Source organism: Trichosurus vulpecula, chromosome 6 (genome assembly GCF_011100635.1).
Source record: "Trichosurus vulpecula isolate mTriVul1 chromosome 6, mTriVul1.pri, whole genome shotgun sequence".
Taxonomy (NCBI): Eukaryota; Metazoa; Chordata; class Mammalia; order Diprotodontia; family Phalangeridae; genus Trichosurus; species Trichosurus vulpecula.
Window position 1 is genome coordinate 276,683,481 of NC_050578.1, and position 24,113 is coordinate 276,707,593.

The window sequence follows — 24,113 nt, forward strand, 5'->3', positions numbered from 1 at the left end:
ATGTCCTTTTCCTGTCACTGTCACCTAGTTGCTCGGCCTTCCTCCTTCACTTCCTCCCCCTTTCCCAGGAGCCCCCGCCCCAGACTGTCCCCCTGGCCCTCAGCTCTGCACCTGCTTGGCTAATTTGACCGAATCGCTAGTCAAGCGGCTCCGGAGCTGGGGATCCAAATGGGTAGCAGGGGCAATCTCCACAACCTTCTGGTGTCTCCGCTGGATGGAGCAATCCCGCTCGTAAAGGTGCAGAACGTTCCCAAACTGGTCCCCTGGTGGAGACAGGGACCCAGGCTCACTCTCCCCAGTTCGAGACTCCTCAGCAGAGCTAGTCTTCTCCCCAGGAACCCCTACCGCGCCCTCATGACCTAAGTTCGCCCCAAAGGCCCAGGCCATACAGAGGCCTTTGAGCTCTCCCCTCCATGCTGGAGGGCCAGGGATGATGCAGAGAAGGCAAGGAGGCCCAGCCACCCCCTCTGCTCCCAGGTCCCAGGTGCTGTCACTCTGGAGCAGGCCTCACAGGGGTCAGAGGGCAGCGCCCAGGTAAGGTCACTCACCCAGTATTTGAACTTCGATGTGACGTGGTTTCTCAATGAATTTTTCCACAAACAGTGTCCCATTCCCAAAGGCAGCCAGAGCCTCAGAATAAGCCCGGTTAAAATTCTCTTCCAGCTCCTGGAGTGTGGGAGCAAGACAGAGACTGGTCCTCCCTGGTTCTAGGACCCCCACCCCATCCCGGGGCCCTTCCTCTAGGGTTTGCCTGCAGCTCTGCCCCTGGTGTTCCACACTTTGGGGTCAGGGTTTTGGGAGGCTCTATTAAGGACAGGCCTTGCTCTGACTCCCCCAATTCTGCCCCCAACCCCCAGCTCTTGTTTACCTCGAAGTTGTATACGACCCTCATGCCACGCCCCCCACCCCCGTAGGCAGCTTTGAAGATAATTGGGAGGCCGTAGCTGTTGGAGAATTCACGAGCCTCGTGCAAGGAAGAGATGGGGCGTTCTGTGCCTGGAACCACTGGGACGCCTGTGGAGAGACAGGAGCATGGAAGCTCTGTGGCAGCGAGGCTGGGAATCTTCCTGCCACCGTCCCCTCGGGCTCAGGTCCCGATGCCGCGTACCTGCAGCAATGGCGATGGCCCGCGCCTCCACTTTGTCCCCCATCTTGCGGACCACTTCAGGGCTGGGACCAATGAACTTAATCCCTACGTCATGGCAGGCTTGAGCAAAGTCAGAGCGCTCTGACAAGAACCCGTAGCCGGGGTGAATGGCATCGACATCATTCTCCTGTCCAGGAAAGGCAGCCATTCCAGGGGGGCATGGGAGCATCTGGCCAACCCCAAGAGCCCCTTGTGGAGCTCCCCATGGCAGCTCCCAGCCCTGCCAGTACCACTTACCTTGGCCACCTTGATGATGTCTGGGATGTCCAGATAGGCCTGCACCGGGGCAAGGCCACGCCCAATGAGGTAAGCCTCATCCGCCTTCTGCCGGTGCATCTGCCCCGTGTCCTGCTCAGAGTACACAGCCACGGTGCGGATGCCAAGTTCCGTGCAGGCCCGGAACACTCGAATGGCTATCTCACCTGGGAAAAACGAGAAGCAAATATTTGGGTCCTGCTCTAGAATGGGCAGGAGATGTGAGTGATCTAGGAGGAGGCTGTGGGGCATGAAGGGGAAGGGGACAAGGGACCAGGCCAGGCCAGCTATTAGAGGAGGAAGCAGGGCTGGGAAGGCAGGTAGTTCTTTGCCTCACCTCGGTTGGCCACCATGACTTTCTTGATGGGCTTGTACTCGGGGTAATGGCTATTTTGGGAGGTACAGACACGTCGGACACCCAGGAGCCTTAGGCCCCCGTGGGCCAAACGGAACCTCCACATCTACAGGGAAAGAAAGAGGGAGAGAGAGAGAGCACCAAGTTAGAGGAGCAACAGCTTCAATCCCGGCCTCTCAGGAAGAGCACTGAGGAAGGTGTGAGAGTCTTCCTCTGCAGCCCTCCCTCACACCTCCAGCCTCACACGAAAGAGCAAACGTAACCTCAGGCCTCCTTCCCTGGCATGCTCTTGTGCTCTGTGCCCTCGGATGGTCTGACCAGCTGCCAGGCCAGAGACTCTCAACTTGGCCCAAGAAGTGCCTTTAAGGCAAACCTCGAGCCTGGCCTGGCTATTCTAGGAAGAGGGTGGTGAAGCTGAGAAGAGCCAGGCCACAGACGCCTGCCGCCTCCAGCCTGGGCCGCTTCCCTTGGTTTCTGGCTCTGGCCAGGGTACACTCAGTGGTGGCAAAACCATCTGGTAAAGATATCCTGGCACCAAGCAAGCCAGACTAGGCCAAGGCAACTGTGGCCTCTCTCTCCATGTCCATGCCTCTTCTGCTTCCACCTGGAAAGTTTGGGGTTTTTTTTCTTGCTGGAGGGTTGAGGAGGAGAGGCTGCAACCTAACCTTCCTTCTCTGGGGTGGCCAACAACCCATTTTGGTCCGTACCCAGAGGGAGCTGAGTGATAAGGAAATCAGATTCCAAGCCTCTGGCCCTGTCCATGCCACTCACAGCCCGGCTGTGCCTTTTATGGTCCTATCACATTGGGGCAGGAATGTTCCAGAGAGCAAATGGTCCCTTGCCTGGCAGAGGAAGATGTGTTCAGTTGTTTCCAGTTGTGTCTGACTCGTCATGACCCTACTTGGGGTTTTCTTGGCAGAGAGCCTGGACTGCTTTGCCATTTCCTTCTCCAACTAAGGCAAATAGGGTGAAGTGACCTGCCCAGGGTCACGCAGCTTAGTAAGTGTCTGAAGTAGGATATGAACTCAGGTCTTCCCGACTTCAGGCTCAGTGCTCTATCCACTGCAGTGCCACCTAGCTGCCTCCAGAGGGGGAGCTGAATCGTACTGTGTGCCTTCCCTTTACAGGGGAATACTGGAGGGAGCCAGAGACCCCTCGCCCCAGAAGCTTTCCTGGAAGTCTCGGAAACAGGGTCCACGGGTCAGTGTGGCTGGTGGACGCAGGCAGACCGAGCCCAACGTTGGCCTCGTGGTGCTAGGGGCTCCTTGTGGGGGAGGCCGGCTGCCAGGGAAACTGGGCAGATCAATAACTGGGCTTGACTCCTCCTTTCCTTCCTTCCCCTCCCTCCCAACCACTCTCCCAAAGGGGGCAAAGGGCACCAGGAGGCAGGGTCAGTGGAAGTTTCCAGGCCCTGGGGGTGATGAGGGAAAGATGCTTCTATTAGCTCTGGGCAGAAATCAAGCCAGGGTGAGTTTGCAAGGGAGCCCTGACCTCCTGGGTCCGTTAGAGAGAGAACGCTCACCACACTACCCAGGTTCTAGCTTTGTCACCTTGGTGAAGTCACTGGTAATAAGCAGGCCAGGCCTAGGCTTACCGGTGCCAGCCCCACCCTGCCCTACTTCTGCTGTTGCTAGGATCCCAAGATTTGAAACACAACAATGGCCTTACCGCTGCCTTTCCTAGAGGATGATGCACCTGTATAATGGGCTTTTTTTCCCTTGCTTTCTAGAGCAAGGGTAGGGGGAAATGGATTTCAGAACAGAAAGGAAAATCCAATTTTTAAAAAGCCCAAAGCCCAAATGATGGCAATAGCCTCCCCAGGGGCCTCCCAGCCTGGCCCAGCCTTTTCTAAAGGGCAGCTTTGGGCACATGGAACAGAAAGACACTCCCAGTTGAGAGCCCTGGCTTTGCCCATAACTGACTGGACATGAGAGAGCCTCTGAGAATACCGGCCCTCCTCTGCTCACTAACCATCCAGGGCTCCCTCTGTGTTCCTAGGCACTCTGGGCTCTGGCCTCCAGCTGCCTTTCCAGAGAGCCCCCATAACAGCCTCTACATCCAGCCCCAGGCTGTTCTCTGTCCCCTCCTCTAGGAGAGCTGGCTCCTTGGTGTGGGAGGGGGCTTTCTTCTCTGAGACCTAGGTTCTGGGGATGGCCCCTCCAACACCACCTTTACTAATACTTTATTTCAGTAGCATCTTCCCTAGCCCATGGTAAACTCATGGGAGGCAGAGAGTGTGTCTCAGTCCCTTTTCCATCTTTTTGGCAGCACAGGCCTCAACCATAGGAATGGGTATGCAGGAAATGTTTGCTGAATGATTGAGTGGCTCACTGAGGTCAGAAATCAGAGCAGGCCGAGGCCCTGACCAGGATCAGATGGAGAGGATGGGGCTTGGGGACCCGGACAGACGGTCAGCCCCTCAATGGAAGCTGCCAAGACAGGAACAGAACCAGGCTGCCCCTGCTGAAGCCGAGGCAGCCGGTCAGAGCCGAGGGCAGCATCACAAAACTTAGCTAGATCAAGGACTGGTCAGGGGACTCTCAAGCAGAGCGAGGCCAGGCAGGGATGAAGGAACTCCCCAGTCACTGCCTGCTCACCTACAGGCAGAACCTCAGGGACGCTAGGCATTTCTGTCAGCCTCCATCTGTACCATTAGGATAGATACCAAATGGATCCACCCTGACCCACCACACACAACCCACAAACCCTCGGCAGGCTCACGAAGTTGGAGTTAAGGGGGACCCTGGAGATCACTGTCCTCTCCACTCATCCCCAACCCCCCATACACACACACACACACACACACACATATACACACACACTCATACACATACATAGCACTCACACACACACACACACACACTCATACATGGCACTCACACTGATACACACACACACACTCAGCAGGGCCACCCCAGCCATCCACACTACAGCACCCCACTCGAAGCAGAAGGCACACATAAGCAGGAGCCCAGCATCACAAGCTTGTTCCCCCAAGCCTTGTACCTTCCATGTTTAGTAATATTGTCCAAAAAAAAGTGCTGGCAGGCCTGAAGGAGATTAAAGACCCAGTCCCAGCCTAGAGGAAGGCAGACCTAATGAATAAGGCATCAGATGACCACCCTCCCAACACATGCACCCCACTGGTAGCAGCACACATACATACCCAGGACATGGGCCATACAAGAGATCCTGCCCATCCCACCAGCAGGGACCAGCTTTACAAGGTACTCACCCTGCCAAAGGCCAGGTAGTCAGGCCAAGACAATGGAGCTGCCTCTGCCTGGAAGGGAGGTTGGGGGCTAGGGACACACTGGGGCTCCCCCACCAAGAGCTCCTGATCTGCCTGAGGTCACTGGCCCCAGGGTTCAAAGTCCAGTAGACAACTCAAAGGCTGGGTCATGGCCAAGAGTAAAACTGGGAGAACGGGGCCCACTGGAGCACTTCCAGTCCTCATCCCTCATCCCTGGACATCTGGAGCTACCAGCCAAGGCCAAACCTCTCAGAGGGAGGACGACAATGGGTGGGTGTGTGGCAGGCCCAGATGGGTCAAAGGCAGACCAAGAAAGCAACTAGGAGAGCCTGTGAGGTGTGTCCACTGAGAATAGCTCATGGCCTAATGGAGAAAACCCAAGGGAGATTCCAGTGGGTGAGCTGCAGAGGGGATGGAAAACACCTGACCTGTTGGAGTACTGGCAGAAAATGGGGGAAGATAAGCAAGCAGTTCTACTACCCACAATGCCTGCCCAGTAGAGCCCAGCTCTCACCTAAAAGTGGTCCCCACTCCCTCGAGTCAGAAACCAAGTCAGGACCCTCTAGCCTAGCCCCAAGCCTGACAGCCAGGCCCTCAGCAGTGGCCTCCCTTCTTCTAGCCAGGAGCTGAGGCTTCATGGGAAACTTTTAGGGAGAGCTGCCTGTGGGATTGCCTGAAAGCTCTCCTTCACCTAGAATTTCCAGGAACAAAGCCTAAACATCTCAGCCTCCTACTCGGCCCTTTTTCACCCACTTCCAGGAAAAGCAGAGTCAGCCAAAAATAAAGTCCTACATGTTTTAGAGACCAGGCAGTTCCCACTGCTTCCTTGAAGGCCCCAAGAGCTAAGGGTATGTCAAAGGAAGAAGAAAAGTACTGGGAGCAAGGGGACCTGGATTCAAAAACTGGCTCCATCGTTAATCTATACAACCTTGGACAAGTCACAGACTCTCCTCCAAAATGTCCTTATCTGTAAAATGGAGCTATCTCCTATATTTGCCTTGCTGGGGGTTGGGAGGAGTGTTTGGTCAAGGGCCCCTCTGTCATTCTGGGGAAACCAAGGGAGCCCTTCTCCAGGACCCTGGATGGTGCCCTGGAATCAGAAAGACCAGCTGGAATCCTGCCTCAGATCCTTCATGGCCTTGGCCTTGAGCAGCTGTCAGAACCATCCATAAATTGGTAGCTCTCAAGGGATCATGGCAAGGATCAAATAAGGTCACATCTAGAACATGCTAGAGTAACACGAGCTAATATGATTTTTATTCAGAGTAATGTCAAATGTATAAGAGACTTAGGATTACCAAGGAAACTGATTACATCAGGATTATCAAAACTTGTTTTAATTCATAGATCCCAGGTGAAGAGCCCCTGCCAGCCTCTGTCTAACTGAGGCCTCTATGGCCTGCCTGGCCTGCCTATTGCTACAGCCTCCCAACAAACTCCGAAGCAGTCTATCACATGGCCCTCAAATGCATCTTCTTCAAACAGTTCTGGCCAAAACAAACACACACACAAATAAAGGCAGATCTAAATAAATGGAGAAACACTAATTGGTCAAGGGTATGCCAAGCCAATATCAAATATGACAATACTACCTAAAGCCATTTACTTACTCAGTGCCATAGCAGTCAAACAATTACTTTATAGAACTAGAAAACACAATAACAAAATTGATCTGGAAGAACAAAAAAAAAAAAAAAGTGGGAAGGGGGCCTAGCAGTACCAGATCTCAAAGCCAAAATCACCAAAATAATTTGGGTAAGAAATAGAGAGGCTGATCAGTGGGACAGATTAGGTACATAACATACCGTAACAATGAGATCGGTAACCTACGTTTGATAAACCCAAAGACCGACCAAGGGGGCAAGAGCTCACTATGCAGCAAAAACTACTGGGAAACCTGCAAAGTAGTCTGGCAGAAACCAGGCACAGACCAACATCTGAGACCATACAACAAGATAAGCTCCAAACGGATACATGATTTAGGCATGAAGAGTGATATCAAAAGCAAATTAAAATTGCTCATCATATCTTGAGACAGAGGAACAGTTCATGACCCAAAAGAGATTTAAGAGTTAACTCACAAAGAGTTAAGATGAGCAATTTTTATTATATAACATCAAAAAGTTTTTGAAGAGCAATTTGGAACTCTGCCCAAAGGGCTATAAAACTGTGCATACCCTTTGATCTAGCAATACCACTACAAGGGCTGTACGCCAAAGAGATCATAAAAAGGGAAAAGGACCCACATGTACAAAAATATTTATAGCAGCTCTTTTTGTGTTGCCAAAGTACTGGAAATTGAGGGGATGTCCATCAATTGGGGAATGGCTGAACAAGTTGTGGTATACGAATATGATGGAATACTACTGTTCCATAAGAAATGATGAGCAGGCAGACCAGAAAAACCTGGAAAGACTTAGATGAACTGATGCAGAGGGGAGTGAGCAGAACCAGGACAACACTATACACAGTAACAGTGATGACCAACTTTGATAGACTTAGCTCTTCTCAGTAATACAATGATCTAAGCCAATTCCAAAAGACTCATGATGGAAAATGCTGTCCAAATCCAGAGAAAGAACCCTGGAGTCTGCGTGCAGATCAAAGCATACTATTTTCTCTTTCTTTTTCCCCCCTCTCATGGTTTTTCCCTTTGGTTCTAATTTTTCTTTCACAACATGACTAATGTGGAAATATGTTTAATATGATTGTGCACATATAGCCTTTATCAGATTGCATGCCATCTTGGGGAGAGGAGGGAAAAAAATTGGAACTCAAAATCTGGTAAAAGTGAATGTTTTTCTTTTTTTTTTTTTTGGAGGGGGGAAGGTGAGGCAATTGGGGTTAAGTGACTTGCCCAAGGTCAAACGGCTGGTAAGGTGTGTCAAGTGTCTGAGCCCAGATCTGAACTCAGGTCCCCTGACTCCAGGGTTGGTGCTCTACTCACTGCACTCCTTAGCTGCCCCTATAAAAGTGAATGTTGAAAATTATCTTTGCATACAACTAGAAAAAAAGTAATATATTATTTGTTTTTGGAGGGGGGAAGGCAAGGCAATTGGGGTTAAGTGACTTGTCCAAGGTCACACAGCTAGTAAGTGTGTCAAGTGCCTGAGGCCAGATTTGAACTCAGATCCTCCTGACTCCAGGGCTGGGCGCTACTCACTGAACCACCTAGCTGCCCCATAAAATATTATTAAGTGGGGAAAAGACAAACTTAAAAGTATTTGCACAAACAAAACGAATTCAGCTAAAATGAGAAGAGCTGAAGGCAAATGCGGGAAAATCTTTACAGCAAGTTTCTCTGATAAAAGTCTCATTTCTCAGATACGTAGGGAATTGATTGAAATTTCTGAGTCATCTCCCAATTGATAAACGGTTAGAAGACAAAGGCAGCTTTCAGAGGAAAAAATCCAAGCTATCAATAGCCATATTAAAAAAAACTCTAAGTAATAATTAGAGAAATGATCATTAAAACAACTCTGAGGTGCCACCTCAGGCAGTATGCCACCATCAGACTGGTACAACCATTAGACTGGCAAAGCTGACCAAAAAGAAAAATGACAAAAACTGGAGGGGCTGTGGGAAAACATGCACTGTCGGTAAAACTGTAAAGCAATCTGGAACTTTGCCCCCCAAACTGTGCGTACTCTTTGATCCGGCGATGCCACTACAAGGTCGGCCCAACTACATGGTCAAAAATATTTGTATTTGCAAAGAATTGGAAAATGAAAGGTGCCCTTCAACTGGGGAATGGCTGAACAAGTGTATGAAAGCAACAGAATGCTACCTTGCTGGAAGAAAAGAAGGGGATGGTTTTAGGGAAACTCGGGAAGACAGACAAAGTGAAAAATGTTGGGTTTTGTTTTTAAACCATGTTTTAAGGAGCTACAGGAGCTACAGATTTGAATCTAGTATTGCATTGGGCTTTTCAGCATCTTCTACCTTCTGTATTTTCTGCTATGATAATGTAAATGAAGGCCTTCCATATGAATAGGTCATTTTACCCCTGGGTTTTCTATAAACAGTTTACAAGTCATGACTCGGTTAAAAACAATTTGTTACAAAAATTCTGTTTGCAAATTAAACTGTACAAGTATCCAAAATTTTTTTAAAAAAGAAAATGTGATTTATACGATAACAATTTTGAAAGATTTAGAAACTCTGATTAACCCAAGAACCAACCACAATTCCAGGGGACTGCTGATGAAACATGCTGCCTGCCCACCTCCAGATAGAGAGCTGACAGATTCAGAGTGCAGACTGGCACAGCCTGAGTCTTTGGACATGGCAGATGCTGGGATTTGTTTTGTTTGACTATACATATTTATATTGGGTTTTGGCTTTTTTCCTGGGGAGAGTGAGGGAAATGAGGGGATAGAAGGGAAGACGATAATAGAGACCTGAAAAGAAAACTGAAGGAAAAAACCCATTCTCATCTTGTCATTTCCTTTCTCAAAGATCTTTAAGGGCCTTCCAGTAAAGACGGTACCCAACCAGCTCCCACCCACCTACTCCAGGCAAACCCTGGAACTCACAGATCAAATAATGATCACAAATTAGACTGAGAAACTAGAGTAAAGAATTCTTATATCCACAAGAGGTCAGTCAAAATTCTAAGGGCAAAAGGAAAGGGAAGAACTAACAAAGTGTAGGCAGCCTCCAAACTGGATCAGAGACAGTTCAGGGACACACGTAGCCCAGAGGCAGAAGAAGCAAAGAGGGCTTCCCCTAGAAAGCCCCACGGCCTGGGACTTGGGAACCCTGTTCAGACTGGAGGCTCTGAGGTCCCTAATCCTCTGTCCTGAGATGCCCCAGAGGGCCCTGAAGATCCAGCGATTGAACCCTAGAGTGGGGAGAGAGGGCCTAACCTCAGGAAGTGGAGGGTCACAGTGAAGGGTGCTGGGGGAGACCCAGCCAAAAGCATAGCAAGCAAGTGTCCGAGCTTGGCCCTGCCTCAAACTCCCAATTTAAGTATTAAAACTGTAAATCAAAGAAAATATCTATTACCATTAAAAACTATTCGGGATGTAGAGATCCCTCGAAAGAAGAAAGAAGCAATGCAGTAACTGCAAATGGAGACTCCAAGTGAGGAAAAAAGTTCCATAAGAACCACATGAATACCTGGAAGAGATGAAGCAGGAAATAAATTTGTGAAATAGAAGTTCCAGAGTCCTTTTTATGTCCCGGGCTCTTTGGGCAGTCTGCTGGAGCCTCTGGACCCCTTCTCAGAAAAATGGTTTTCAATATAAATACACAGGACTACAAAGGAAATCAAGTGATTGAAATACGATTGTCAAACATTTAAAACAAACAAAAAAACCAACAAGTTCGGAGGCCCCAGGTGTCTTTAAGAAGCCCTGTTCTAGAGGAAATAATCGGAATGAGAATCAATAGCTCAGAAGAGAAAGTGGTAAACCTGATCCAAGAAAAGGACACCCTTCAAACTGACCCACAGAAATTGGTGACTCTCCATGACAGCAAGAAAGAGTCTAACAAAATCAAAAGGTGGAAAAAATAGAAAAAAAATCTAAGATAGTTCATATCGAAAGGATATCAAGGAGAGATCATTTAAGAATCATTAAACTCCCTGAAAACCATGATTTTTAAAAAACCTGGATATGATATTTCAGGAACCCTAAAATAAAAACTGCCCAGATCTATTAGAACTAGAGGGCCAAAAAAAGGGTAAAAAGAGCTAGGTGGCACAGTGAGTAGAGCACCGGCCCTGGAATCAGGAGGACCTAGGTTCAAATCCGGCCTCAGACACTTGACATGTACTAGCTGTGTGACCTTGAGCAAGTCACTTAACCCCAACTGTCCTACCCAAAAAACAACAACAGCAAAAAGAATATACTAGTGTAGAAAGGTGGAAGAAAGGGATGGAACTTGGTATTTCTGACAATTAGGGTGTGTGGGAAAAACATACACACATGGCAGAAAGGGTGGTGGGGCAGGCATCAGACAAAGCTCGTGCATCTTTAATGGACCAGAAAAGGTTAAACATATATACATACATACGTAGTTTGCTATAGAAATAGACCCAAATACATAAGAAAACAAGCAGAACTAGGAAGGAGATGGTAAAGAGGGAAGATGATGTTAGGTGGGCACAATCAGCTAGTCAAATACATTTATGAAGCACCTATGAGATTACAAGCGGAAAAAAAAAAAGGAGCTAGAATCTCAGTGAGGGAGGGAGGGCTTACACGACCTCTTAGACAATGAGGGAGCAGCAAACCAACTGCAGCGTGGAAACATGACAGAATGTTATTACACAGAAGGAAGGATGAAAGAGGCTGGCTCAGAGAATCCAGGGGAGCACGGACCGATGATTCACAGCCAGGTGAGGACCGAGGACAGACAGCTTCAGAAGGCTTAAGAACTCTGACCAATGCAAAGACTGGCCATGTCACCAGAAGACCAATGAAGAATGGAACCTGCTTCTGGCCAGAGAGGGAATGGACACATGGCGTCCGGCCAGAACCACTGGTCCATTTGGTTTGCTCAACTATGCTTATTTGTTTGAAGGGTTTCTTTCTTTCCTTCCTTCCTTCTTTCTTTCCTCCCTTCTTTCTTTCTCTTTTGTTCTCTTTCTTTCTTTCTCTCTTTTGAGGGCCAATGAAACATTTTGAAGTGCATAGAAAAGAGCAGAAGGGTGTTCACAAGGGAGCAGAGAAGCACAATGGTTTTGAAAGTAACATGTAGATTTTTAGATAGACTTTTTAGAAAAACAAATATCTCATTTCACATTCATTCATTTTCCACAGTCTCCATTCTGAGCAGACTTACTGCTCCCCACACAGGACTGTCCAGCCCCTGCCTTGGCACCTCGGCCTGGTGACTCCCCCGCCTTTCCCGTCTCTCCTCGGCCCACAGAACCCCTCACTCTCATCTAGTATAATATAGCCCAGGTGGCACATATCCATGCTCCCTTCTCCCCTTGCTGGGCTCTTTCCCTTTTGGAATTACTCTGTATTTCCTCATCTTGAAGCTGTGTTCTCCTGGTAGAGCATAAGTTACTCAAAGGCACGTTGGACGGAGCACATTTAGGGTTGCTCCATGGATTGCAGCAATCAAATGGGACAAAGGGTGGGAAGGCCTCTTGTATAAAGGAGGAGACAGTATGAGGGGCTATCACATGACTCTGATTCCTGGTAGAGGGGAAAGGGACCACCGGGAGGCCTTCTTAAGTCTCTCAAGTGGGTCTGGTCCCACCTAGAGCCATCCCCAAAGAACCCTGCATGTCTGAGGGAAGGCAGAGAGAGGGAATGCCCTTCTCTGAAGACTCCTCAGTGTCTGGGCTGACTCGGGGCAGCTGCTGGGAGGATGGGGAGACATCATCTGTATAACACTTTCACAGACATTATGAGAAAGAAAGATGCTAGCGTTCCATTTTACTGATGACTTAAGGTCTAAGGCTGGGGAACTTGCCCAAGGTCACACAGAGAGCTGGCGGCAGGGCAGGACCAGACTCTTCATGTGTCTTTCCACCATTCCTGGGGGAGACCCAAGCCTTCCTGGCACCAAACGGAATCTGGAGGATGTAAGAAGGAAACAAGCCCCTCTCAGGAACTCATGGAGCTGCTGCATTTGGCAATTCCCCTAGAGGTCAGGCCCCACCGGGCCAAACAAAGAAGCAGACTCCCTGCCCTGTTCCTCATGTGATGCATAGGCCCAGGGTCAGCATAGAAGCAATGTCTATTTTCCTGGTGCTCCAGGGCAGAAATCTGTAAACAGGACGGAACTGCCTCGTAGAGCAGTACAGGTGATCTGCTGTCCATAACGCCTCCGTTTCCACATCATTTCTAAGCCAGAGTGGATTAATTTGGTCGGAGTGCCAGGGCCAAACTCTGGAGCAGGTGGCACATTCTTGAATTTTGTTAATGCCTTGGCTGCACACGCCCCAGTCACCGAGCTCTGGCTGCGGGCACTGTGGAAGGACATTCCTTCTGCTTGACTCTCCTCTGGGATAAGAAGACGCACTGAAAACCCGAGGTAGATTTCCCTGCTGGGGCCAGGGAGACAGGTGGGTACTCCTTTAAGAGGAGAAGAAAGGTAATCACCATCCCCAACACTTCCTTCCTCCTGACTTTGTTCTCCAGAGCTCACTATTGGGGTGGGGGGGGGAAGAAAGCTAACCACAATGGAGAGAGTCATCCTACCCCTTCTCATTTCAGGCCTTGTCTGAGGGGGGAGAGAGAAGAGGAAAACATGGCTGGATTGACTCAGGAGCAGGGAGTGACTGCCACTTCTGGGTTTTGCTCAGCCTGGCTCCCACCTAGTGGGACTCCACAGAGCCACCTTTCTTCACTGGGGGCTTCACAAGAAGCCCGGCCTCCTTCTTCTCTCTCTTCCAACAAGAAATGTGATGATGACTGTGCTGGGAAGGGGCTGGGAGCCCCTTAAGGAGTGAGGCAGGGAAGGGTTTAGACAGACTTGGCTTCGGAGAGCTCCAGATTTGACAAAAAATGATGTCCTGGTGCTCAGCAGCAGCCACATAGTCTGAGTGGCACCAGAGACTCCCTCCCCTGCACCACTCCTCAATAAATTACACCCACTGCATCTCTACCTGAGGCTGGCCAGAGTCCCATTGTGGTCACATGGGCCCGGTCAAGCCCAGATCCACTCTCAGGACTGGGTCTTAGTGCAGACCAGCATTCACCTACAAGGCACTTCAACCAAGATGGCTCCAGGGGCTGTAGAAATATGGGGTTCACCCTCCAAGATTTGTGCTTTTTTTCCTCATCTTAAGTGCCTCCTGGCCTTGCAGGACCATAGCCCACACACCTCAAAGGACATTCTGTCCAATCCCCCATGTGAGAGTGGAGGGAAGGGAGACTGGCCCATGGTTGTGGCTTAGCTCCAGACTCTGGGGTGGGGGTTCTGGGCTGCATCATGTCACCTTCCTCCTCAGAAGGGGGACTACTGCCAGAAAATGAAAATTCGGGTCCAGCGTCGGAGGTGGCCAGATGGGAAGTGGAGCTCTGAAAGCCCAGAGGTGAGGGCAGAGATCTGGGGTCTGGATCCTCACCCCCTGACATCCACAAGCATTAGGGAACTGACGAAGGGGAGGCCTGTGGGAAGCAAGGCTCTCAACAGACACCCAAGTCACCCAGGTGGCCTCAGGATGGCTGCCAAATGACAGATGGAAAGAGGCTTTTGGAAGGGACTCCAAGTTTAACTGAGGTGAGTCCTCTCGGCAGACCAAAGCCCATCCCAAGTCTAACCTAAGAGCCAGGCCCACGCCTCAAAGGCAGGAGACGCCAAGAAAAGGAAGACACTCTTGGTCTTCCTTGGGAAGGTGACTGAGATGATCACAATGTACAAATGAGAGGGAGGTGAGTAGAGAGGGAACATGGGCCCAGCACGGGAGAGGATACAGCAGAAGCAGACACAGGCATGGGGAGAGAGAAGCAGCCAAAAAAAAGAGGGGAAAGGGCCAGCCCTGAATCCCAGTGGATGTGAACCCTTGACTGGCTCTAGCTCAGGGCTCCTCCAAACAACCAGCAAAGCCTGGCCTCTCCCCAGCCCTCCACTGTGGGGCGCCTGCACACACACGCAAGTGCACACACAAATTCACACATGCATATGCACACACACAAAAATTCACACATGCATATACGCACACATACAAACTCACACATGCATATACACACACACACATACATACTCCATCCAGTCTGTACAGAGCTGTCTACAATCATCTTCCCCTTAGACTGGTGTGTCCCTTCAGAACTCAGCACCTGGCACATGGTGGGCCCTTTGTAATGGCTGGTTGACCACTGCCTGTGCTACCAAGAGTCAATAGTGAGCACTGGCCTCCTGGCCCCAGGGATTAATGGTCCATTCTAAGAGCCCCTCTCCTTGTCACACCCCCTGGGACTGGCTGTCATCCCTGGCGCCACCCAGGGGGTATGGGGACAGAGGCATAGGGGCTGGAGGAGAGCATATCTGGAGTCACCTCATCCTAGGGTAAGCCAGAGGAAAAGGAAGCATGGACTCTAGCCTCATCAGAGCAGGAGGGATTTCAGGGCCAACAGTGCCACCTAGTGCGCACAAGAAGCAATGGTGGCTCCCTGGGCAGCAGCAGCTCCCCCACCCTCTCTGCAGGACAAGAAGGAAGTCACCTGCCTGGGCATTTGTAGCTCAAAAAGACTTAAGTTCCACCCCTCCTTGTACAGAAGGGGAAACTGAGACCCAAAGAAGGGTCATTATTTGTCCACAACCTCCCTCCCCGCAGGTCAAGCAATGCCAGAGGGTGGCCAGCTGGTGGCACAGACATCAGGGAGCATGTCAGAGGTCCCAGGTATCACGGGTACCGCACCTACTTGCCTTCTCAATGGGGTGGGGGAGGGAGGAAGAGAATTTGGAATGCAAGAGGCAAAGGATGGGCTCGAGAGAAAGGAGGCTGGGAGAAGCCTCGGGCTGGTTTCTAGGCAGCAGGGGAGGAACCAGTAGATGGGGGGAACAGATGGTCAGAATGACTGAAGGAGGAGACAGGAGGAGATCAGATCAGGGTGTTGGCCGTGGCTAGAAGGGCCACCTCATTATCAGAAACTGAGGGAAGATGTCAAAGAGTTTAAAGATTAAGAGGGAAAAAGAGGGGCCCCAGCACATGGCCTCAGCTAGATGGCTGAGGGGGAGTGTGGCTGTGGAAGAACCTTTGGAGAAAGGGGGGAGTGAGGCAGTGGATCTGGCAGCTCGGCGTTCCCCTCCCTGCTGCCAGCACACTGGGGCAACCACTTATCCAATATTTTACTGGGAGGTGGGGGGGGGGGGAATCCATTCGTGCACAGGCTGGACCAATGGGTCTCCAAGGTCTCTCCAGCTCTCAGATTCTATGATTCTAATTCTCCTCCACCAGCTGCTGGAGCAGAGGTTCAGGCCTGCCTCGCATACAAGCCTAAAGGGGCTGCTGACCTCAGCACTAAGTAATTCAGGTCCAGGATGCTTAAATGGCGCTCTCTATCGGTCGAGGAGCCAAAGTCAGTCTGGATCCCAGCTCTCCAGAGGCTGGAGGGCTTCTGCTCAGGTCTCTGCCCTGCAAGAACATTGGGGAAGTCTTTCCTGTGGGCTCATGGGACACTCACCCTCGAGAGTGCAAGTAGATCCCAGGAGCAGTGAAGAGGCACAGGACAGCAAGATTGTGCAGTAGATAGAGGACAGGGCCTGGAGTTAGGAAGATCTGAATTCAAATGCAGCCTCAGATACTTCCCAGCTGTGTGATGCTGGACGAGTCACTTCAGCCTGTTGGCCTCAGTTTCCTCATCTGTAAAATGAGCTGGAGAAGGGAATGGCAAACCTCTCCAGTATCTTTGCTGAGAAAACCCCCAAATGGGGTCACAGAGAATCAGGCACAACTGAAAAAGGCTCTGGGCCCCCCAAGGATTATCAAAATGGTTGGCTAAGTGTCAGAATACGCTGCAGTCCATAAACTTTCAGCAGCCCGGGGAAGAGGAGGATGTCCAGTAGGTCTCCATGTGGGAAAGGTGATCTAGTCTAGCCTAGGCCTTCCCATGTAGTAAGCTCCAAGGCATTTGCCCTCTCCATAGCCAGGAAAAGCCCAGCTCTGAGACTGCTGACCAAGACACTGGGATCTCCGCTCAAACTCAAGCCCCCAGGACGGACAGAAAGAGCCAAGTTTACTCAACATGTAATGGGCTCTCAGAGGGCACCGAGGAGGGAGGGCAGGCTCCAACTCGACAAAGAAAGGCTGAAGTTAACCATTAAATAAAACGCCTGGCCAGACAGATGGAGCAGGAGAAGGAGGCAGCCAAGTTGCCAAAGGGGCTTTGTTTGGATCCCTGGGTGGAGGCAAAGGGTCCAATCATGAGGTCAAGGTCAAGGTTCAAGGTAGCTTCCCAGGGCTTGTCCCTGGAACTCCTCAGGGTGAATCCTAGTCAACTGGTTTGAGCTGCACTCATTTAGCAACTAAGAATTACTGTCATAAACAGCATTTCTTTGTGTGAAATCATATCTTCAACTTTTTTCACAAAAGAGACTTATTTGGGGAGTAGAGAAAGATTACAAAAAGAAAGGGCTTCCTGTGGAATAAAAGACAAATTCTTTTAGCACTAGGAATTTAACTGACAAGAACCAGGCAGAGAGGAGGAAGCTCGGGTCTCCCAATCCAGATAAGCCCGTGGAGGAGCTGGGCTGTCTTCCCTCCAGAGGCCTGCAAGGCCCTGCCCAGGAAAAGCTGGCAGCAGGAACCAGTAGGGACAAATCTGAAAGAAGTGCTCTCTTCTCCAATCGCTCCTACAAGGGAGGCTGGATAGCCTTTCTCTGGACTACTGTGATTTGAATTTGGATGCTACAAACAGATGCTTGGAGGTGGGTCAGAACCACCAGCACTTTGGAAGGAGATAGCCTAGCCTGTTGCCCTTCCCTCCATTTCATAGACGAGAAAACAGAGGCCCAAATTCCAATCAGTTCCATTACTCCTTGTCAGCTAGAGTTTATTAAGCATTTAAAACAAGTATTGTGGTGAGACAGAAATACAAGCCAAAGAAAGCTCATCCCTGCCCTCAGGGAGCTTCCTTTTTAAAGCGCATACAGGGGCATCACTAGCAAAGTCCAGAGAATGGGGCATGACTGGTCTGGGTCCTTCCTCAAAATGGAGGTTCCTGGAGGAACTCACCTTTGGGAGAAAGGACAGGTCATAGGGCTGGAAGAAGGTGGCTAGAGTACTGAGAAACCTTATTTTCTCACTTAGCCTAGTCTTTGAACTGAATTTTCCACCAGGACTAGTGTCAGGAGGTGAGACTTGCTATGAAAGCCAAGATGTCTTCCCAATGTTTCCAAGTGTTAAATAAATGGACGAGAATTGGAGAAATGCATTCCGTGGGCTGAGCATCCATGGAGAACATCCCTTGGGGCAGACTAACCAAGGACAACTCTTGAAGCCACAGGCGGTGGACCCAGAGCCTCCCTCAGGCCAGAGAGTGGTTTCCTAGGGCCTGGTCCCAGGCCTCAGGGTTAAATCAGAAGTGCTTTGCCCTCTGGCTACTAAATGTTTAATTCATCTTCCTACAAGGCTAGCCTCCAGTGCAATTCTCCCAGAAACGAATATCCTAAACACAGAAGTAAATGTTGAACTTTGCTCAGCAGGAAAGCTTTGTGCTCTAGGCAAACTGTTTCTCCAAATGCTGAATATGTGAGAAGAGTCACAATCATGAATTCAGGGGTGAAGAGCATGCAGGAGCCCAGGAAAACCAGGCCTCCCCTCAGTGGGCCCCACCGTCCTACTGTCCCAGCAGAGCCTTCTCTCAAATTAGACCTGGGAATCTGACAACTTCTCTCCCAAGGCCTGTCTCACCACATAACTCCAACTCTTTGAGAATGGGGATCTGAGCTGTTGCCTTGTTATGCCAAGCTAAAATGAAAATAACTGAGCAGAATTAGGTAGGTGGGTTTTCAAATGCCTATTTCCTGTGTCTCACTTACCAACAGAGATACTCATGGCATGGTCTATCCTCCTCCAGCCACGTTCTGCACATCTCCATGCCCCTCCAGACACTTCCCTTTGGCCCTTGCTTCTCCCATTCCTTCTAATGGCTAGTCAGAGACACGGATCCCCTCCTCTTACAGGGTTTTTGCTTTCTCATTAAATACTACCCACTCACTCCTGCTTTACATCAAGTCAGTGCCAGGGCCGAGCCCTGTCCGAGATGAGGGATGAGTAAACCTCCTTCCCAGGGCAGAGGCACGGAACACTGCATGGACTGGTTGAAGTGTTGGTTAGTTTTACTAAAAATACCTTTTTCTTCCTCATAGTTTTTTAAACAAGGGATGATGGCTCATTCAGTAGGGGAAGGGAAGGAATATACCGAGAAATGTAGTTGATATAAAAATAGATCAATAAAATGTCTAAAGAAAACAAATCCAAGTCATGATCTGAAGGAGCCAAGATGGCAGAGTAGCAGGAAGTACATTGAGCCCCTCACTCCATAACTCCTTCGAATAGGTCTAGAAAACACACCGGACTAAATCATGATTGGAAAATCGAAGAAAAAAAGTCACAGTAAGTCATTTTTCTAGCTCAGGTCAGCAGAGGAAAATAGAGATATTTGGACCCTGGAGATAGTGTGGCCAGGGGCTACAAAGACACAGGAAGCTCTCCATTTGTAGAGACCAAGTGTGCCCCAGGACACAGAGGAGGCCCAGATCCAGCACAGAAGGGCCTAACATAGTGGAGAGTGCCAGGAACAGGCGCCAGATGGCAGCTCTGTCACTCCCTCCCCAGATCCAAGATGGACCAGGAAGGGGACCCGTGCAGTCCAGAGCTGCGGTTCAGGCTGAGGAGCAGTCTAGGGCCCATCCTGTGCACTGAGCAAGGAGTGAGTTTGGAAGCAGCAGCAGCTCGTGTGATTCAGAAGTCAAGCAGGGTCTTCTTTGGAGCTCCTAGCCCCACCTGAAGCTTGCAGAGGAGGAATCGAGGGCAGGAATCCCAGCCGAAGAAGCCCCAATTCTCCCCTGCCACAGGCCAGGCCTAAATGAAATACATTCAATACAGCCCCATTACTGCAGCCTTTTCTTGCTCCTCACAAGCCCCAGAACCTCACATCCCAGGTCTGGAGGTTCAGAGTACCATGTCTGGGCCAGGTCAGGGGGTAGTCTTTCCATGACTCCAACCAGCTACCAAGGAAATGATGCCAAGTGCTGGCAATCATCTGGACCAGCTGAGGGCAGGCCTTGGCCTACCCCTCAGTGTTCTACCCACTGCTGAGAGGTGGGCAAGTCACATGGACAGGATGAGAGATAACCAAAGAGCCAGTCTACTGGGAACCAAGTGAAGAGCTGTGGAGGAAGGGCTTCGAGACACTGTGAGGCCCCTCCATAATGGGTTTCCTTCAGAGGGGAGAGGCTTGGGCAGAGTCAGGCTAAAAAGGCCTCAGCATCTTTGGAAAGAGCATCCATATTAAAGATAGCCAAGGTAAACAGGCGGTTCTGGAGGACAGTGCTGGGATGTCATAGGCTGGTGGGTTGGGAGGAACAAGAGAGATTGCAGGATGGTTGCTTTTGCTGGCATCTAACCATAATTAAAGGGGTGAAGAGTTAGGCTTTCAGCCTGGGGTCTAATTTTTTAAGGAATTAGCAAGTGGGAAATGCCCCCCAAGGCAGCCCCCAAACCCACAGACAAGGATCACCCAAAGAACCAGAAAAAGCTTTTGATGTTCAGAGGTTCTGGCGAGAATTAGGTCATTAGAATTAGGAATTAGGATTTAATTAGGAATTAGATCAACAAGGTTATGATTAAGGGATGTTCCTCCCCTGCAGAGAAGTCACTTCCTTTCTCCCAGGGGAAGTTCTACCTGTTTGAAGTGATTCTTCTCTTGCCAGCCTCTCCTCCTACCAAGCCTTTGAGAAGCTGCCATCTGACTCTTTCTCCCCAGCACCTAGAGTCCCAACTCCCTTCGAAAAGCCAAATGCCTCTGATCTGAGTGTCAAAGGTTACTCGATGCTTAGGGAGGGTATAAAGGGTCCCCTGCCACCGAGAAATCCATGGTCGGATGGGGGACAGACAGAAGAACAAGGAAAAAAGGAAAGCCCGGAGAACGTGCATGCAGGTAAAACACTCCGAGCACGTGGGACTGGGGGGTAAGAGAGCTACGGGGGATGGGAGTCAGTAAGGCCTGGGCTTGGGCGAACAGGACCGGAAGAACAGTTGGGAAAGACGTTCTGGGGGATATGATTCACGGAATTGCAGACAAGATGTCCTGAGCTGAGGCTAAAAATGCTCAGAAGAGTCAGATAACAGAGGTAGAAGGGCAAAGGAAACGGCAGCATGGGCCCTTCCCTTCATGCTGTCAACAGCCCAGGTGTGGCCAGGACAGGGAAGGCTCTGCCCATGCTGCCCCACTCCCTGGGTGACCCTGGGAAGTCACTTCTCTCTGGGCCTCAGTCTCCTCTGAATGATTTCTGAAGCCCTTCCTCACTCTAAATCCTGTCCCTTTGACACAGGACAGCCGATGCACACCAGAGAGGACTCACGTGCCCTGCCTTCTGGGAGGTGCAGAACACAAACCTCCAATAACTACCCCATCTGTCTGTCCTTTGGCCCCAGCATGGAAAGGCTCCGCCCCAGGACCCAGGAGAGGTAGGTTCTTTTGGAGTTGGAGATAAAGGGAAAGCCTTTTTAAAGCCCTCATCAGCTTCTCCTTCCCCAGAGGGAGAGGAGAAGGAGGAGAGGGCAGCAATTCTCTCCTTCCATTTAGGTGTGGGGACAATTCCAGATAGCTTGCCTGGCTTCCCAGCTGCTCATGAACCACTACCTCTGGTGAAGAGAGATAGGCTTGGGGACTACCAGCCCTAACTAATCAGCTGTGTAACTTCTGGGCCATCTGTGATTCTACAAGATAAAAAAAACCATTCTCCTTTTGGGAAAGCCTTTCACAGGCTTCCCTCAGCTTCCTACCCTGGATTTGCAGGATAATCGGACAGTCACTATTGTAGGCCATGTCGGGGGCCATTGGCTGCCACCTGGCCTAAAGAGCTGCTCACTTCCCAGGAGAGCAAACATCTTCACCACCGCCAGGGTGCCCTCCTTAGTAGTTCTATGAAGGCTTGAAACTCCCACCACAAGAAGTCACACAGAACTTTGGGACCCACCCCCTACTCCCTAAGCTTCCTCCTGTCACTACTAACCTTGTATTTCCTGGTGCTCTGAGCCCCCATTTCACCACAGATTATCCTCAGCTAGGATATAAAGCGCTCTATAAATGCTAGCTAGAGTGATTAGAGTTGTCAAACCTCCTTGGCATCTAGCGCTCCTTGCCCCAGATCTTCTAATAAAACAGTTTGTCTGCCCTACACATGCTTATCCTCCAAGGAGCTGCCAGTGCCCTCAAGACTCCCTTGCCTTCTCACCTCCAAAGATCCTGGCAGACAGTCAACCTCCAATGGAGCAAGGGGAGCAGTAGCAGGCAGCAGGGCTCTCTAAGACACATAAATGTCCTTGTAAACCCGTGGCAGCAGACCTATGAAGCCTGGTCCCTTACCATGGCTGGCAGGAAGAGTCTTCAGAGACACCTCAAGGTACCCAGGGCTGGCTTCCTGGGGGCCTCTCTGTTTTTAACTTGCCTCCCTCAGGTTCAGCCCCTTTTAATGATTTCCCAGTTGCTCCAATTTGGGGAGGAGAAAGTTGCTGCCCATAAATCCAATCTCAGGCCGAGGGTCAGGCCTTGAGCAAAGTCAGTTTAAGGGAGGAAAAAAAAACCAGGTCAGGGGTGAGAGTGAGCTGGCAGAAGGGCATTCCACAGTCATAGCCTAGAAGTCCTTCCCCTGGAAGACCACTGACTCTTCAGCCCGAACAAGGGGCTGCCAAGGAAGCAGGGCCAGGAAGGGGGGCTGGGCAGGGCAGCCAGCACAGAAAGGGAGAGCTGGGGAAGCACACTGCCTTTTCCCCAGCTTTGCTGGGGTCCCCCGGTACCTCTGCCTCTCCACTTGAGAAACAGCAACACAATATTCTCCCCTTCCTCTGCCTCTCTGCCCCTCCACTCCCCCCCCCTACCCCTTCCTCTCCTCTCTTTCTTCCTTCCCCTTCCCTACCCACCTTTGGAGTCAAAAGGCTTGATTTCTTGGGCCAGGGCTTGAATTCTGACACATTATCTGTTAGTCACTATTTTACTACTATTAGTTAGCAAGCTGGAGGAGGGGGAGCAGTTACAATCAAAAAGCATTTATTAAGCACATGCTCTATGCTAGGCACTGGGGATACAGACAAGCCAGGCAGTGCCTGTCCTCAAGGTGCTTATATTCATTCTACTAGTGGTAACAAAATGTCCCTCGATAAATAAACACAGGCAATATATGAAGTAAGTACATAGCCACAGGTGGGGAAGGGACTAGCACATAGAGAAATTCATCAGAAAATGTTTAAATTACCACCTAGGAAAGGAAAACTTGTCATAAAGATAAATGGGCTTGATTATCCTACAGACTAAGTTAATAAGGGAACAAAATCAGTCTCTGGTCAGCTCCTTGTGATAGATTAAACAACTGCATAACACAGCGGGCCCGGAGTGTTTAATCTATCACAAGGGCAATCAGTCAAACAGGGATTCTCCCTGGCTCAGTTTTTCCCATACAAGGTAGCTTGGCTGAACCTTAACAGGCAGGAACCCCACTGAGCATGGAATGAACCCTGAGAAAAGCAGACAATACACACAGACAACACACACACACACACACACACACACAAAGCAGACAATACACACAGACAACACACACACACACACACACACCCAGGCTGGTGTGTGGCTCCATCATTCTTTCCCCATCGGAGTAAAACAAAACAGAAAAGCTGGTTTGAATTTCACTGCTTTCACCAGGTGAAAATCCTGAAGGGAGAGCCTGAGAAACACAGTAATAACATCGTCACCCTCCCAGTCACCCCGTTCACAACCTCAGCCTGTCATGCTTCACTCCTCTCTGTAGCTCATCCCCAGATCCAATTGGCTGCCAATGCTGCTCTCATAAACGTCTCACACAGCTCTCACCCCAGCTCAGGCCTCCACCACCTCACACCTGGATGACAGCTTTCTAATGAGTCTCTCCCCACTCCAGACCATGTTCCACTCAGCTCTCAAAGTGATTTTCCTAAAACAGAGAGGCCTAACCACTTCACTTCCCTGTTCAATAAACGTTAATGGTTCTCTGTTACTCCCAAGATCAAATATAAAATCCTTTATTTGGCATTTGTCCGGCCTCTTCCTAACTTTTCAATAATCTTACATTCTACTCCCTTCCGGGTGAACTTTGGGCCTTTTCCCACCCCAGCTCAGGCCTCTAACACCACTTCCACACCATGCCATGTCTCCAACACCATATCACCTTCCCTCTAACCACTGCCTTCACTCCCCTTTACACTCAGCTCCTGGGGTGCTGGGCCCTTTTCTGGCATAAAGTCCAGCCTCTATGCCATTTCCCAACCATCTCCACTCCACTCCAAACCTGCCCAAGTCCCTGCCCCCCCCACCCCCTTCCAGTTTCCTTTTTTTTCCCCATGGGTTTTCTGCCCTTAGAAGTTCCTTGAGGGCAGAGACTGTCTTGCTTGGTTGTATCTATAACCCAAGAGCTTAGCACAGCGCCTGGAACATAAT

At 50.1% G+C, this 24,113-nt stretch overlaps 1 protein-coding gene across 5 annotated transcripts in view; it reads right to left on the reverse strand.

Annotated features, from left to right (window-relative positions):
• The window catches only part of PC (pyruvate carboxylase), a 104,770-nt gene that overhangs the window by 26,700 nt on the left and 53,957 nt on the right, over nucleotides 1–24,113 (reverse strand). Inside the window, exons 1-7 of one of the 5 annotated variants that reach the window (XM_036763083.1) lie at nucleotides 22,011–22,076; nucleotides 1,740–1,863; nucleotides 1,385–1,569; nucleotides 1,109–1,274; nucleotides 869–1,014; nucleotides 549–666; nucleotides 112–263 (exon numbers count right to left, since the gene is read on the reverse strand). In XM_036763083.1, the coding sequence (XP_036618978.1) occupies nucleotides 112–263; nucleotides 549–666; nucleotides 869–1,014; nucleotides 1,109–1,274; nucleotides 1,385–1,569; nucleotides 1,740–1,863; nucleotides 22,011–22,013 (894 nt within the window). In that variant the 5' untranslated portion in view covers nucleotides 22,014–22,076. The other 4 variants (XM_036763087.1, XM_036763088.1, XM_036763085.1 and 1 more) reach the window with 4 other exon arrangements.